This window comes from Dipodomys ordii, unplaced genomic scaffold, assembly GCF_000151885.1.
Source record: "Dipodomys ordii isolate 6190 unplaced genomic scaffold, Dord_2.0 Scaffold40, whole genome shotgun sequence".
Lineage (NCBI taxonomy): Eukaryota > Metazoa > Chordata > Mammalia > Rodentia > Heteromyidae > Dipodomys > Dipodomys ordii.
The window spans coordinates 8,304,402-8,319,954 of record NW_012267256.1 but is presented as its reverse complement, the minus strand read 5'-3'; the positions used below and the strand labels follow the sequence as shown (position 1 = coordinate 8,319,954).

At 41.7% G+C, this 15,553-nt stretch overlaps 1 protein-coding gene across 1 annotated transcript in view; it reads right to left on the bottom strand.

Moving 5' to 3' along the window:
- The window catches only part of Tmem2 (transmembrane protein 2), a 71,911-nt gene that overhangs the window by 13,759 nt on the left and 42,599 nt on the right, over window positions 1-15,553 (bottom strand). Inside the window, exons 12-18 of the mRNA XM_013018397.1 lie at window positions 14,619-14,750; window positions 13,500-13,535; window positions 11,514-11,669; window positions 8,629-8,806; window positions 7,200-7,415; window positions 4,972-5,180; window positions 126-308 (exon numbers count right to left, since the gene is read on the bottom strand). Of these exons, the coding sequence (XP_012873851.1) occupies window positions 126-308; window positions 4,972-5,180; window positions 7,200-7,415; window positions 8,629-8,806; window positions 11,514-11,669; window positions 13,500-13,535; window positions 14,619-14,750 (1,110 nt within the window). The remainder of the gene's footprint in view (window positions 1-125; window positions 309-4,971; window positions 5,181-7,199; window positions 7,416-8,628; window positions 8,807-11,513; window positions 11,670-13,499; window positions 13,536-14,618; window positions 14,751-15,553) is intronic.

Below are 15,553 nucleotides of genomic sequence, written 5' to 3'. Positions count from 1 at the left end.
ACGAGGAAGGAGAATCCACATCAGCAATTACATCGTGGCCTATTCTAAGCTGTGCTGAAGAACTAGTAATTTCACCATTAAAGAAAACACAACGTGGATCCTTGTTCTCCAGGCCACTGAATTACCCTGTGCTGGAGTCGAAATAGAATTTCCTCTGGGATGGCTGTCTCTGCAGTTCTTCCATTGACTGCACCGGCTCATAGTCTTCCATTTTGGATAAGGAACCATTTTGCCGCTGCAGAAAGCCAAAGGTGACTTGAAAGCTTGTGTTAGAAGGATAGCAGAGGCCAACTCGAATCCAGTCATCCCTTCAAAGGAAAGACAATGTATCATACATATAAGGAGTTCACTCTGGAGCTAGTAGTTGTTTACTGTGACAGCATATGCAAATTTGAACCACTGACATCCTTTTTAAATTGGAGCTACCATCAGTAGATAATGGAAGCCCCGAACTTTGATATACCAACAAATCATCCATGTCACCCAAATGTTCCTTATCAATATATTTACAACAGCAATAAGACATACAAAAAACAAAAAAGACTTCAACTGGACTTGTGAAACTGAATAAAAGTGGGGTACAAAATACTTAGATGCTGGCAAGTTAAGGGTAAGCTGATATAAGCATGCTTAGATGGAAACACTAATAGCTTAGATGGAAACAAACACTAATATACAGTGGTAAAACCATTCTCAAGGATTTGTTTGGTGAGGCACCAGTGTCTCACACTTATAATGCCAGGTACTCAAAAAGTGGAGATCTGGAAAATCACAGTTCCAGACCTGCCCGGGCAGAAAAGTCAACTAGATTCCATCTCCAAAATAACCAGCAAAAAATTAAGGCTGGCAGCAAGGCTCAAGTGATGGAGTGCCAACGTTGCAAGCAAGTTAAGCAAACCTGTAGACCCGAGTTCGAACCTGAGTGCCACGCAAAACAAAATGCTCATTAACATATTTTCACTTGTTATAATGTTAATTCCTAGAACCAAAATTGCTGGATATAAGAGTATATGCTTTTTTAAATAAATCTTTTGACATGCTAGTAAATCACCATGGTATTTTTTTTCTTTATATCCTTAATCCTGAATAAAAAAACCTTTATGCTTGGGTGTAAGTAGCTCACACCTGCAATCCTAGCTACTCAGGAGGCTGAGATCTGAGCATGGCGGATCAAAGCCAGCACGGGCAAGAATGTCTGTGAGACTCTTCCAATTAGTCACCAAAAAGGTAGTTCAAGCCCCAAGACCGACCAAAAAAAAAAAAGATACTCTTAGGGGAGGAGCCCAGGGTACAATACCTCTGAACATTTAAAATACTATTTATTGAAAAGAAATCCAGGAAATTTTTTTTGTTATTGTATGTCTATGTTTGCTCCCTGACTCCATCCTGGGGCCTGAACTCTGGGCCTGGGCACTGTCCCTCAGCTCTTCAGCTCAAGGATAGAGCTCTACCACTAGAGCCACAGGGCCACTTCCAGTTTTCTGGTGTTTTATTGGAGATGAGCCTCATGGACTTTCCTGCCCAGGCTGACTTTGAACCATAATCCTCAGATCTCAGCCTCCTGAATAGCTAGGATTACAGGAGTGAGCCACCAGCACCTGACTCTTTTATAACTTTTAAAGCATTATTTTTAGGCTTGAACCATGAGAAACTCTATGACCTACTTATAATCATACTGACTTAGAAAAAAAGATTTCCGGTCTTCCTCTTCCTTCTACCAATCACGTAATTCTTACACGATCTTTTAGCTAATTACACAAGGAAAGTCTGACTATATTTCAAGCCCACGCAGAGTTCTGAAACTTCTAGGCTCACTTTTTTTTTCATATTAAAATGTTTTTACTTGCTCAGGGTTCAATGAAAAGCTTGTATGACACTTTATGGAGCTGGCCCAGAACTGACTGTAATATCTCACTTCAAACTCACGATCCAGTTCCTTATTAAGTTTTTGGAATACTGGTCATTTTTCCACATTGCTTCTCCATCCTCCCTATTTTTAATGTTTCTTTCATTAACTTTCATGCAACTGACTGGCAGGATCAGACTAGGATTTAGGAAATCTCACTGTGGATAGAATTGGACTGAGGACTGGATACAGGGGAGAACAGGGTTGGGGACAGAGCAGGAAGGGCATGGTGGTTGCTATGGGATGTAGGCAAATATGTGAATGGCCTGAAGTGAGTCACAAACAAGGCAGGAAGGACTGAAGAAAGATTTGAAGGACATGAATGAGCCAGGATCAACAGGGTTTAATTATTATTAATGGGAAGAGAGGAAAAATTCATAATCAGGAGTGAATACTGGGGGGGGGAGAGGGAGAGAGAGAGTGTGTGTGTGTGGGGGGGGTCCTGGGGCTTGAACTCAGGGCCTGGGTACTGTCCCTGAGTTTTTTTGATCAAGGCTAATATTCAACCACTTGAGTCAGCTCCATGTTTGGCTATTTTGGCAGTTACTTGGAGATTAGAGTCTCATGGACTTTCCTGCCTAGGCTGGCTTTGAACCATAATCCTCAGATCTCAGCCTCCTGATTAGCTAGGATTACAGGTTGAGCCACTGGTGCCTGAGTATGGATTTTTGACTTGGAAGACAATGTCAGTAGGTACACAGAGAAGCAATCAATGAGAAAGTCTTGGTTTAGTTAAAAGTGTGTACCAGAAACCTATTTCACCAGAGCATCTGCCACCAAGCTTGCTCATTGCTGAAAAACGACCAATTTACAAGTTCCTCTCAAGTGACAGCCAGCTGCGTATTTGAAGTGAGAACTGACAGGTCAAAAGCTTTGGGCCACTTAGGTAAATAAACCATGGCTATTTTCAGTACACATCTGAGCAGTTTCACGGAGTCCCATGAGTTAGCAGTCATAGATCTAGACTGCTTTACTTCTGCCTTTAAAATATAGCTGGAGGGCTGGGATGTAGCTCAGTGGCAAAGCGCTTGCCTAGCAAGTGCAACGTCCTGGGTTCGATCCCCAGTACCAAAAAAGAAAAGACAAAAAAAATAAAATAAAATATAGCTAGTTTGTACTATCTGTGGATTCTACATCCTCAGGTTCAACCAATTGTAGATGAAAAATATCAGGAAAAGAATTGCAATCATACCGAAAAAAAAAGGAGAGGAGCTTTTATTTCCATATTCCCTACACAACATAGTACAACAACTACTTACGTAGCTTTAACATTGTAAGCAATACGGAGATGACAAAGCACACAAGCTGATATGTGCAGGCGTTAAGTAGAATATTCCGCCATTGTATATAATAATGTAAATAGTCACAGAGTAATTTCAGGGGAAGGGGGAGCCGGAACCAGTTTCCACGTAAAGAGAGATGTCCGTAGTGCCCTCCCCCTTCCGTAATTTAACTTCCTGTTGCCTTCTCTGAGGTAACTGTGTTCTTATTCATCAAATCCATTCTTCCTAAAAAACAAGCCCTTTCTCAACACTTGGCTTTTGTAACCAGTTACAGAATCACCATTTCTTCCCTGGTTCATAGCCCTACTCCCCTGGCATGCTGGGAAAACCTGACTATATTAAACACTAAAGCATATTCAAAGCCAGGCACCAGTGGCTCACGCCTGTAATCCTAGCTACTCAGGAGGCTGAGATCTGAGGATCTTGGTTCAAAGCCAGCCTGGGCAGGAAAGTCCATGAGACTCCTATCTCCAATAAACCACTAGAAAACCAGAAGTGGCGCAATGGCTCAAGCGGTAGAGCGCTAGCCCTAAGCTGAAGAGCTGAGGGACAACGCCTAGGCCCAGAGTTCAAGCCCCACAACCAACAAAAGCAAACAAACGAACAAAAAAAATCCATATTCAAATAGAGCCTTGGGACATTATCAGAACAGACAGCTGAAAAATCAAAAAAGGGCGGAATAATGCTCTAAGGCAGGCCAGGAAATACCTGGTGTCTATGCCTCAACTCTTCTACTTCTTATGATAGTTATTACCAATCGATAATGTAATTTTCTTCTCTCAAGTCTAAAGTAAATCTCAAAAATATTTTTAAATTGTCCAAATGCTCATTTGGAAAATCTTATAAAACTTCTTCCCACCCTAGCCACAAGAAAATAAAGTACTGAGCAAACCCTATTAAAGCCTACTGTTGCTGGGCACTGGTGGCTCACATCTATAATTAGCTGTGATCTGAAGATTGCGGTTCAAAGCCCCTACCCCCTGGCAGGAAAATCTATAAGACTCTTACCTCAAATTAAACACCAAAAAAACTGGGAGAGGAGCTATAGCTCAAGTGGTATAGCACTAGCTTTGAGCAAGAAAAGCACAGGGACAGCACTCAGGCCCAGAGCTCATGCTCTGGAGAAAGAAAGAAAAAAAGAGAGAGAGAGAGAGAATAAGAGAGAGAGAGAGAGGAAGGAAGGAAGGAGGGAAGGAAGGAAGGAAGGAAGGAAGGAAGGAAGGAAGGAAGGAAAGAAGGAAGGAAGGAGAAAGAGAGAAAGGAAGAGAAAGAGAGAGAGAAAGTGAAAGAAAGAGAAAGAGAGAGAAAGAGAAAGAAAGAAAACAAAGAAAGAAAGAAATAGAAAGAGAGGGAAGGAGGGAGGGAGGGAGGGAAGGAGGGAGGGAGGGAAAGAGGAAGGAAATAAGGAAGGAAGGAAGCGAGAGAAGCGAGTTGTAAGTAATCCCATGGTTGGGGTGTAGCATGCAGTTCAGTGGAAGACCACTTGGCTGCCATGCATAAGGCTCTAGATCTGACCCCTAGCAGCACAGGAAACTAATAACCACAACAAAACCTGTTATGAGATAGCTGCTCAAACGCAATACCTCAGTCATCAAAATGACAAAGTGCTGTCAAAGTGACAAGACTGCATTTGTGCAATCTCTAAACTCCATCCACACAAAGCAACAGACGCTCCACAGGAGGAGGGAAGGGCCTGACACCAGCATCTGTGAGGCAGGAGGAAAGTCGTTCCTCAGTGAGTTCCTCGCTCAGTGACGTGCAAGGACAGGGATAAACACATACTTGTTGAAGTTGACGAGGTAAAGGAAAGTCGTCCGTGGGGCCGGCCCGTGCCAGTGGATGGTGTAGCCTTTCTCCAGCATGATGACGGGCTGGTACTGGGGGAGGATGGCCTTCTGATTGATACCCCGGAGCACCATCGGGTGGGATGGATACTCATCTCGCGTGATGGTCACACTGAGATTGGGGCTGCTCCCCGTCTGTATATAGATCTTAAAACAAGGAAATTAACAATGAAAAAGAGTAAGAGTTCCAACAGCTGAACGACACTATTCCACAGAAAGTCAAAGGTCCCTCCTCTGACAAAGAGATTCTCTGATCTGTGCCCGATTAAAGAACAGCAGCCAACCATATCCTAAGCCACACGTCCACACAATACAGTGTGCTTCAACTAGACATGGCTGAAAACAAAAAAACAGACCCTGGTTCTGCTAGCCAAGACCTTGCTCAGCAGTTCCACCACCACAGGCCAGCTTATTCATCAGAATGTAAAACTTCTGTGGTTCACACAGCTCCTCAAAGAAATCCCTCAATCTGAAGAACACATATACAAAAAAAAAAAAAAGGAAATTAATATGAAAACGGATATCCCTCCCTTCAAATCAAAGAGACTTTCCTCTACACCAACAGAGGAAATTTTATATATCTTGAGCTACAGCTTTTCATTTTCCATGACCTACTCTAACCCAAGAAGTCATTTTTCACTCACTCATTCAAAAAAAAAAAAGTTATATAGCAGTCTGCAGCAACTGGAAAAACATGTTAAGCTGAGACAAATTTGAAAGTCCTGAATTTATTCCAGTGGCATTTGAGCCTCTTTCCATGCCAAAACAAAACCTTCCCCAGATGCATGCGATCGTTAAGACAAACTTCAACTCATGTCCTGAGACCAATCAGTACCCAGGAACTAAATTCTCCCGGAGAATTAAAACATTCACTGAGTGTTGACATTTAATCTAGACTACTTCAGAACTTCTCTCTGTGTTTTCTTCCTCTTTTGTGTTTGACACCATTTACAGACTGAAAATAAAGAAAGGAATCACACTTTCACACTATTTAAATACACAGTTACTATAGGCTTTCCTAGAACAAGATTTTCTGTGAGAGAAGAGACACTCGGGCATCTTGGGCTCCTGACCCTGATGGAGGAGGATCTGAGCTGTGCTTGGCTGAGTAAGGAAAGGCCAAGCCCAGAGGACACACCACAGCACTGGTCTTTTCCTGAGGAGGCCACACAACACAGAAGGGCCTCCAACTCCTGCCTCAGCCTCCTGAGTGCTGGCAGGGACAGTCGGCACAAAGCATCACACCCTCTTTACCTGTCTGTTGCTAAATCTGACCTTTCATGGTCTAGAATACTGGCCCAAAAGCTCTGTACCGTCAACGTTCTGAGCAACCAGTGCTCTGCTTTACGATCTCTCCCATCGATCCCACTCTCCCTACTTTGTGATTCCTCAACTAGGAGCAGCTACTTCACCAGGTCCCTGACCTTCAAGCTCAATGCTTTCTATAAATGCATTCAATGACCACTGCAGCCTCAGACGGAAGGAACTCTCACGGATCCAAATTACACCTGGGAACAGAGTCCTTTTAACTTGCTCAATTCACACCCTAGGTAATAAGAACACTAGATCCAAACCCAGCCACTCTGGGCTTCGTAGTCCTTGATCCTAACTATTCAGACTAACTTACAAATGAGCCTCCTGGACTAGGTATTCAGTTGAACTACACACTAGTGTAGTAACTTCAGAGACTGTTTCCAAGTCTCTGCCATCTCCTTCTGATCGTCACAGAGACATTATATCCTAAGACAATGTTAAGAAATCCCACGGGTTCCTTCCTAGTCTCCTCATTTCTAATTCCAGGCTCCAATTCTGGGCTGTCTCTGAAATCAAACTCCCTCATTAAGGAACCATAATGATCCGAAAGAGGATAAAACTCCCTCCCAGTGCAGAGAGCTGGACTGTGGCAAGAAGACTAGAGTGGAGATCACCTCACTCCTCCGTGATTCATTTTCTCACCTATTAAGTTGTTTGGGGAAGCCGTCAACTAAGTACTTTTTTCCCCCTTTCCTTGGCCTTCCTTTCTTTCCTTCCTCCCTTCCCCTACTATTCCCCCCCCTTTGCTGTTTTGTTCTTTCCTCTGAGCACCTTAAGAAGCTATAGAAGCCTCACCGAAGAAAGGCTGCCGGAGTCAGAGGGGCTCAGTATGAGGCCGCATGCTGGACCTACCTGGGCGTAGTTCCCACTGCAGACCACCGCATTCCACTTGGTGACGTTGACGCAGCTCGGATGGCGGATCAGGTAGTTGTCCATCCTTCCCACATAGGAGTCCTTGTACCCTGTGACAGAGCCATCGATGTCATGGAATATGGAGTTCTTATCGCCATCCAGCTCGCAGTCTTCAAACCATGGGCCAGGCTTGCCAAAGAACACATTCAGAGAAACCTAACGGTGGTGAAAAACAAGCAAACAAACAAACAAAAAACAGAAAATGAGGGCTCCTGCTAACACACCAGCCCTACAACAAGATAATAGCTTTTCAGTTAAAGCGGTTTGGTTTGGTGGCATGCTTCACTGTGGCCAACTATGATATCTAGTCGCTCCCTACATAATTAATGACGAGCTTGGAAAACAAAACTTTTGAAAACCCAGTGAAGCTCAACCGGAAATGTTCAGTCCCTTTATTTATTTATTTACTGCTTTGCTCTGATTAATCTGTGATAATTGAAGATTGAGGTTTGAAACTAGCCTAGGCAGATAAATGTAGACACTTATTTTCAGTAAGCCATTTCAGAACTGCATCCATCTTCCTTCTTTCTTCTTAGCTATCACGAATTATTACAGAAATGGAGGTGAGGCTCAAGTGGTTGAGTACCAGCCTTGAGCTAAGTAGCCAAGTGAGAGTATCTCAAAATTGGTGTGCGCACACACCCACCCACACACACACTCACACACACACACACGCGCGCGCGCACACTCACACATCCCTCTTCTATCTTCATTCCCAATTATTTTATCCTTTAATTCCCCAGAACTCAGGCAAATAAAATATCAAGAAGGAACCAAATTTCTAAGTGAAGATGAGACACCTCATCCATTTATTTTACTGAACTTCCCAATCCTATGTCCTCTTGTTCCTGCGACACTGACAGTCCCCCTGTTCTTAAGTCATTTTCATGTTCAAGGCATTGATTGACTGCATGTAAAAAATAACCCAAATCAGAGAGTTAGCACACAGGATAGCATGCACTGGTTTAGGAACTCCTTTAATACATATTTTTCTTTCCCATCATGGAGATTCTCTGCGAACCTGATACAGGCAGCTCAAGCTTGTAATCTTAACTACTAAGAAGGCTGAGAGCTAAGGACTGCAGTTTGAAGCCAACCGAGGCAGGAAAGTCTGTGAGATACTTATCTCCAATTAAGCAACAAATAAACCAGAAGTGGAGCTGTGGTTCAGTTGGTAGGGTGCCAGCCTTGAGCCAAAAAAAACTCAGGGACAGTGCCTAGGCCAAGCCCCAGTACTCTATCAGCCTCCCTTCCCCCCAAAGAGAGATTCCATGCAAATCTTAGTTTGTCTTTAGAAATACAATGCATGGGTCTCCTTCTTTCCCTACCTCCTACCATCTCTGTGTAAGAGCCATGAGGTCACACTTACATGTGGGCCAAATTTCACAAGAGAAACGTTATTCTTGGGGGTCGTCTGCCAGGAGTTCTTCATGAGGAAGCCAATCGCGCTGCTGTACCTATCTACCGTTGGCACATATTTTTTGAAAGTACTTCTGGTGAGATGAATGGGCCCATCATAAATCTGAAAGCCTCTAATAGGGAATGTCCTGTTAAAATACACGGTTTTGTTTAACGCACACAGACCGGTCTCCTTAATAGCATTTGTTTCATAACTACTGTTAGATGACCTTTAAACAATAAGCAAAATACCAAAACATAGTGATCACCAAAGCAAGATCCTTGATGGGATGAAATATATAGTGTGAAAGATGAAAAAGGGTAAATTCAGATCATGAATGCTATAGAGATAGCACAGCACATAACACAATAGAGTTTGGCTTCCTAACTCAACTCAGTTAGATGTTTTATTTGGAGTTAGAAGTATCGAGTAGAGGTGGAGCCTAGTATACATTACCAAAAAAAAAAAAAAAAGTTCTATCTGATCATTCGTTCTTTAGCTCCAAAATCTCAAGCCAAGAAAACAAAAGACAAATCTGTGCTTCTGTGCTTACACAGAAAGAACCTTTTGTTTTTCTAAGAAGAGACAGTGAAAAAAAAAAAGTGAAATGATAAATCTTAAAAGTCTAAAAGCATAAGTCCTCATGGCATCTCTAATTAGCCAGCAAAAATCTGGAAGTGGAAGTGTGATTCAAGTGATAGAGCTCTAGCCTTGAGTGAACAATGTAAGCAAGAGCTTGAGCCTCTTGAGTTCAAGTCCCAGAACTGCCAGAGAGAGTGGGGGGTGGGGGGAAATGCCAGAATTTCACTGCATCCATTTTCCTTCTTCTTAACTATCATAAATTAATTAGAATTAATGTGAAAATCCTACCATAGTCTGAATTTCTTGGGTTTCTTCTTTGCCTATTAAAATGTTTAATGGTTTTCAGAGGATTTGTACAGTAACTATTTTGTTTACAACTTGGAAATGTTTTACAGTAAAAGCAACTAGCAAGAAACCAAACTGCCTGGCAGAAAAAAAAAAAAAAAACCTATGTACCATATAAATCAAAATGTTTTTACTTACTCTCTTGGAAAAGATGGTAAAGAGTTAGTATAACAAAGACTGGACCCATTAATCAATGAGAAAGTTTTGTCTCAGAAAACTGTCCTTAGCAAGGGAACAATAAGAACTTTGAAATAAAACTGGAGGTAAATGCAAAATAAAAGGAAGAGAACGGAATTGGCCAGTATCATACCATACCTATATAACTTTACTTTTTTGCTTAGTTTTCTCTTCTTTAAATCTACCTACAGAAATAGAAGAGAGACTACAGCACAACTCTAAAAACACAGCATAAGCCATACTCAAGCCTATAATCCTAACTACTTGCAAGATGGAGATCCAGCAATCACAGCTCAAGGGCAGGCTGGGTATTAATTAAAGTTCATGAGCTTCCATCTCAATGTCTTACCCATGTACAGTGGCACATGCCTGTCATTTCAGCTACAGAGGAAGCGCAAGTAAGATCCCAATCTAGTCTGGCCTGGTCATAAAGTGACACCTTACCTTAAAAATAACCAACACAAAAAAATCAAGGCTGTGTGACTCAAGTGGAAGAGTCCATGCCCAGTAATTACGAGGCTCTGAGTCTAATCCTGAGATCCACAGAAACAAGCTAACAAAATCCAGCTCAGCATTGAAGCCAAACTAAGCCAAACTACTTTTAATACATCAACTCATTTGTAAACCAGAAGATGACTGTGCACACCTTTACGGTGCTTTGTGAAGATTAGATAAATATAAAATATATGGAAGAGGGTCTGTTATCATAAGTATTAACTACTATAAACTTCTGAATTAGGGCTGAGGGTATAGTTTAGTGGTAAAGGACTTGTCTGCTATGCATGAGGCTCTGAGTTCAATCCTCAGCACCACCAACAAAGACAAGACATTCATGAAATTCTTTTTCTAGCAGCTTCTACAGCCCAACAGGGGTTTCTCTATCGAGAGTAGATATTGCTCACTATTCCACAATGACAAGTACAAGGGCAGAAAAATCAATCATAGGTAATCTTCAGTTTGAAAGCAGTACCTTTCCCGTTCCCCCATTTAGTCTCAGGCCGAGGATCTTAGGTGGCATTCCCTCACTAAGCTGATTCTTGACGAACTGGGCAATGGGCTCAGAAGTGGTCTTTAGCATATGATCTTTCTCTACCTGGTTTTCTCATAAGTAACACGAGCACAAACTCAAACTGGGTCTCTGAACTGAGGTATGGGTTGATTAGTTCCCTAAAAGCTTTGAAGAAGCTTTCCAGTGCTAAGGGACTGTTTTCATGCTTCTGATGATGATGACAGAAAACATACCGACAGCAATCCCTTCCTCCACCACAACCGCAAACACTATTAACCGCACAGCCCTAGTAGGTTTTGAGCCAGCTTTGGCATCAACCAACTCTCATTTTCTAGGACTCTTTTTCAGTAGGTAATTTTCTTTTTCTAGTGCCTATTTCTGAAAACCAACAACCTAGATTGAGGGAAAACAGACCTAATGTCATAGTCTATGGTTTGGTAACTCTCTCTAGGCCTCAAGAAAGCAGAAAACCACCAGCTTATGTAAGCTCTTATGTAAGTAATCAGAGACAAGGATGGCTTCTTGGTTGATGATGGGATCCATGGAATGGATAATTATGAATGCTCCAAAGTTCCAAGAGGATAGCACACACACACACACACAACAATGATACGAATGAGAAGATAGGATGAGAGTCACGATAGGAGGAGGCAATCTATTCAGGATGATTATGGAACCTTCCCTAAGAATTAATTTTCCCTTTTATTAACTTTCACTCACATAGTGCCAAAGTAATGCTCACCTGTTTCTAGGTAATGTCCGAGGCTTCTGGTCAAGTCCTCCAGTGCCCATATATTTGTTCTGACCACCCTGAGATCCCAAATTCCTGCTTTCTCCAACAAAGAGCGATTCAGACACCTCCTGGCTAGAGCCTTCATCACTAGGGAAGCTTCCATCACTGTTAAGAGGAGGACATTCATTAGACAGACTTCCTCAGGAAACCTTAAACTTAATCTCCAAAAGGAAGGCAAGCTACAACGTAGAAACACCTAAGAAGCCGGGCACAGGTGGCTCACATCTGTAATCCTAGCATCTCAGGAAGTTGAGATCTGAGGATTACGGTTTGAAGTCAGCCCGCACTGAAAAGTCTATGAGACTTTTATCTTCCCCCCCCCCAAAAAAAAGCCAGAAGTGGTGCTGTAACTCAAGTGGGCAAGAGTTAGCCTGGAACAAAAAGAAGCTCAGGGGATACCTGGCTCTGAGTTCAAGCCTCAGGATTGGCAAATAAATAAATAAATAAAATCTAAGGATTATTTAAAATCCAGTACCTTTTCCTAATACATATTCTCAAGTCCTGGAAAATTTAAGCTGTGAAAATATCTTCTATAAATGAACGTACAGCTTGAAAATTACATAGACACAAATGAAATTTAAGTTAGGAGCAACAACTGTTTAGTCTTAAGCAATAATATGGTAAATGATAATGAACTCGCCCAGTATACAACAATTAACTGACAGATACAGCCAACTGGAAGATTTTTTTTTTTTAATGCAGAGAAAATATAACATGAGAAGTTTAGTTCTTAAAGATGACTGTGAAATTAAAACAGCTTCTAAGAAGAAAAACTGTTGGTTTTTAATCTTTATCCTATGATTCTCTTTTTCTTTTAACCCCATACTTTTTATTTTGGTGCTGGGATTGGGATCTGAGCTCAGGTCTTGTGTCCTTTTTTTTCTGAGGGATTGTTTGTTTGTTTTTTGTTTTGCCAGTCCTGTAGCTTGAACTCAGGGGCTGGGCACTGTCCCTGAGCCTCTGTGTTCAAGGCTAATGCTCTATCACTTGAGCCACAGCATCACTTCTGGCTTCTTCTGTTTATGTGATACTGAAGAATGGAACCCAGGGCTTCATGCATGCCAGGCAAGCACTCTACCACTGAGCCACATTCCCAGCCCATGTCTTGTGTTCCTGCCTAGTTTTTCACTCAAGGCTGACACTCTACCACTCGGCCCATACCTCCAGCTATTTGCTGGCTAATTAGAAATAAAAAGATTTGTCTGCAAGGGCTGTCTTTAAACAGTGATACTGAGATCTCAGCATCCTAAGTAGCTATGACTAAAGGTGTGAGCCAGTGGCACCCTGATAAGCCCTTACTTTTTTTTTTTTGGGTCCGGTTGTGGGACCTGAACTCTGGGCCTGGGCGCTGTCCCTCAGCTCTTCAGCTCAAGGCTAGCGCTCTACCACTTGAGCCACAGCGTCACTTCCGGCTTTTTTTCTTTTTGCTTATGTGGTGCTGAGGAATCGAACCCAGGGCCTTGAGCATGCAAGGCAAGCGCTCTACCACTGAGCCACCTTCCCAGCCCCAAGCCCTTACTTTTTAAAAACTTTACATATCAAGTGTCTTCTAGGCAAAATTTATGATTGGTCCACTCTTCTATGGATTTCCCGTTACATTAACCAGAACTGGCGCTGTAGCTCAAGTGGTAGAGCACTAGCCTTGAGCTGAAGAGCTGAGGGACAGTGCCTAGGCCCAGAGTTCAAGCCCCACAACTGACAAAAAAAAAAAAAAAATTGCCAGTTATATTAACCCACTACTTTGGTATGAATTCAATTCATCAATCAACATGGATTTTGGGCCCTCTAGTGGTATCAAAAAGATGATGCTAAAAAAGTTTTAAGGCTAATAAATCATAAAAACATCCCTGTGGGTTATTCTCCTCCACCCTAAAAATCAAAGCCAATTTTGTACCTTTAAAATGATCAAAGAAGTATTTTTAAGCAATTACAAACCTGGCAAATGTCAATCCTATTCCATTGTCTGCAAACCTGTAAGATAAAAGAGAATGTGAGATCACCAGAATTCACTCATCACACAAAAGGTAATTCTCTCTTTGCAGAATGATAAAATCCAGGCAGTCCCACAGTATCCTCTCTCGAAGCTCCCAACAGTTCAGCTTCATGCATGGTAAAGCACACACTGCACAGGTTCAAATCCTGATTCTGCCAGTTACTAGCTATGTAACCTTGGGCAAGTTACTCCAACTCTTTCTCCCCCAGTTTTCTCATCTGTAAGCTGAAATAACTATCCAGATAATTTCCAAATAATTTCAATGCCTAACAACCAGAAGGCAGTATATAAATGTTGCTAAAATTATTGTTTTTTATAATCATTTAAATAGACAAGTAGATCATGGTAGTCACTTCAAAACTTTTCCGTATGATAGCTAAACCACTTAAACAAATATCACTATCAATTTCTAGATAATCAAAGCCAAACACAATAGCAAAATACCAAGAAGCTAATGGTTAGTGGAAGAAAAACATCAAAACCTTTCTTCCCGGCTGTTGAACACCAAATCTTAGTTCAACATGTATCAGGCCTCTCTTAAAAGCATACAAGTAGGGGGAATAAAAACAGAAGGCACTTCCTGCCTGCAGTCAGGGTAAGACCTAAGTCAACACTCACTAAGGTAGAATTGCACAGCTTTTGTTTTGAATGGCAAGGTAAGAAGATTAGAAAAACTTGAAGGAGTTTCCAAAAGGAAAGAAGAAAAAAAGAAAAAAAGGTAGTTCCAAAGATTTTTACTGAGCTCTGTGACAGACAGCATGTGTGTTCTATAAAGTTAAATTCCTAGTTTCTGTACAATCTCATTAAAAAGCAGTCTAGGGAACTTGTCCCTAGACAAGTTCCATTCCAATGAAAGCAACAGAATGAGACAATTCTGAACATTTGCGGTCTGTTAATTCTAGCATACTTCCTCAGAGCTCATCCTGTCTATTAGGAATAATAATAAATCAATTCCAGGAACCACCACTGTACTCTCATTCCTCTGCGTTTCAAAAAAAAATAATTCCTTAAAAATAAACACACCAGTGTCATGAGGTAATAATTCTGTGGAGAATACGCACGCTGAATTCTGAACGATTATGTCTCCTCCTCTGATCCAGGCTCCCTTGTCGTTATTTTTAAATGCAATGAGCCTGTCAATTATAGCAGCAACACGAGGCTTTTCAGGATCTGCATCTTGATGAGGTCGAAATCTAAGGAGTAGGGAAGGTTTAAAAAAACAAAACAACATTTTAAAAGCGAGATTAAAAAAAACAAACAAAAAGGAAGCAAAATTGGCTACTTAAAAGCAGAAACACACCATACAAAATTTAAATTTGGCCAAAACAAACAAAAAAAACCTTAAAGGACAACATAATCATTCATATTTCAAATATTCCAAGAAAAGAGTGACATTTATTTATATGTAAGTTTTCCAAGAAATGCTTTCATATCTTCCCTTTTTTTGTTCTTTTTTGTTTGTTTTTTGTTGGTCATGGGGCTTGAACTCTGGGCCTGGGCACTGTCCCTCAGCTCTTCAGCTCAAGGTTAGCGCTCTACCACTTGAGCTACAGCGCCACTTCCAGTTTTCTGGTGGTTAATTGGAGATAAGAGTGTCACGGACTTTCTTCACCAGGCTGGCTTTGAACTGAGATCCTCAGATCTTAGCCTCCTGAGTAGCTAGGATTACAGAAATGAGCCATCAGCGCCCAGCTTCTTCTTACATTTTTAAACAATCCACTTTTCAGGTGGCTACTTCAGAACATTATAAAGACAAAATTCATTTTGTTTTTTAAAAATACACATTAGGAAGTGGCACTGTAGCACAAGTGGTAGAGCGCTCGCCTTGAGCTGAAGAGCTGAGGGACAGTGCCCAGGCCCAGAGTTCAAGCCCCACGACCGACAAAAAAAAAAGTTTTTCCCTCCTGGGTGCTAAGGAAAACAGACTAGTGGGCTTGTAGTCCCCTCCGACTGCCCGTCACTGGTGCAGAAGTGACTTAGACCTTGGAGTGACCTT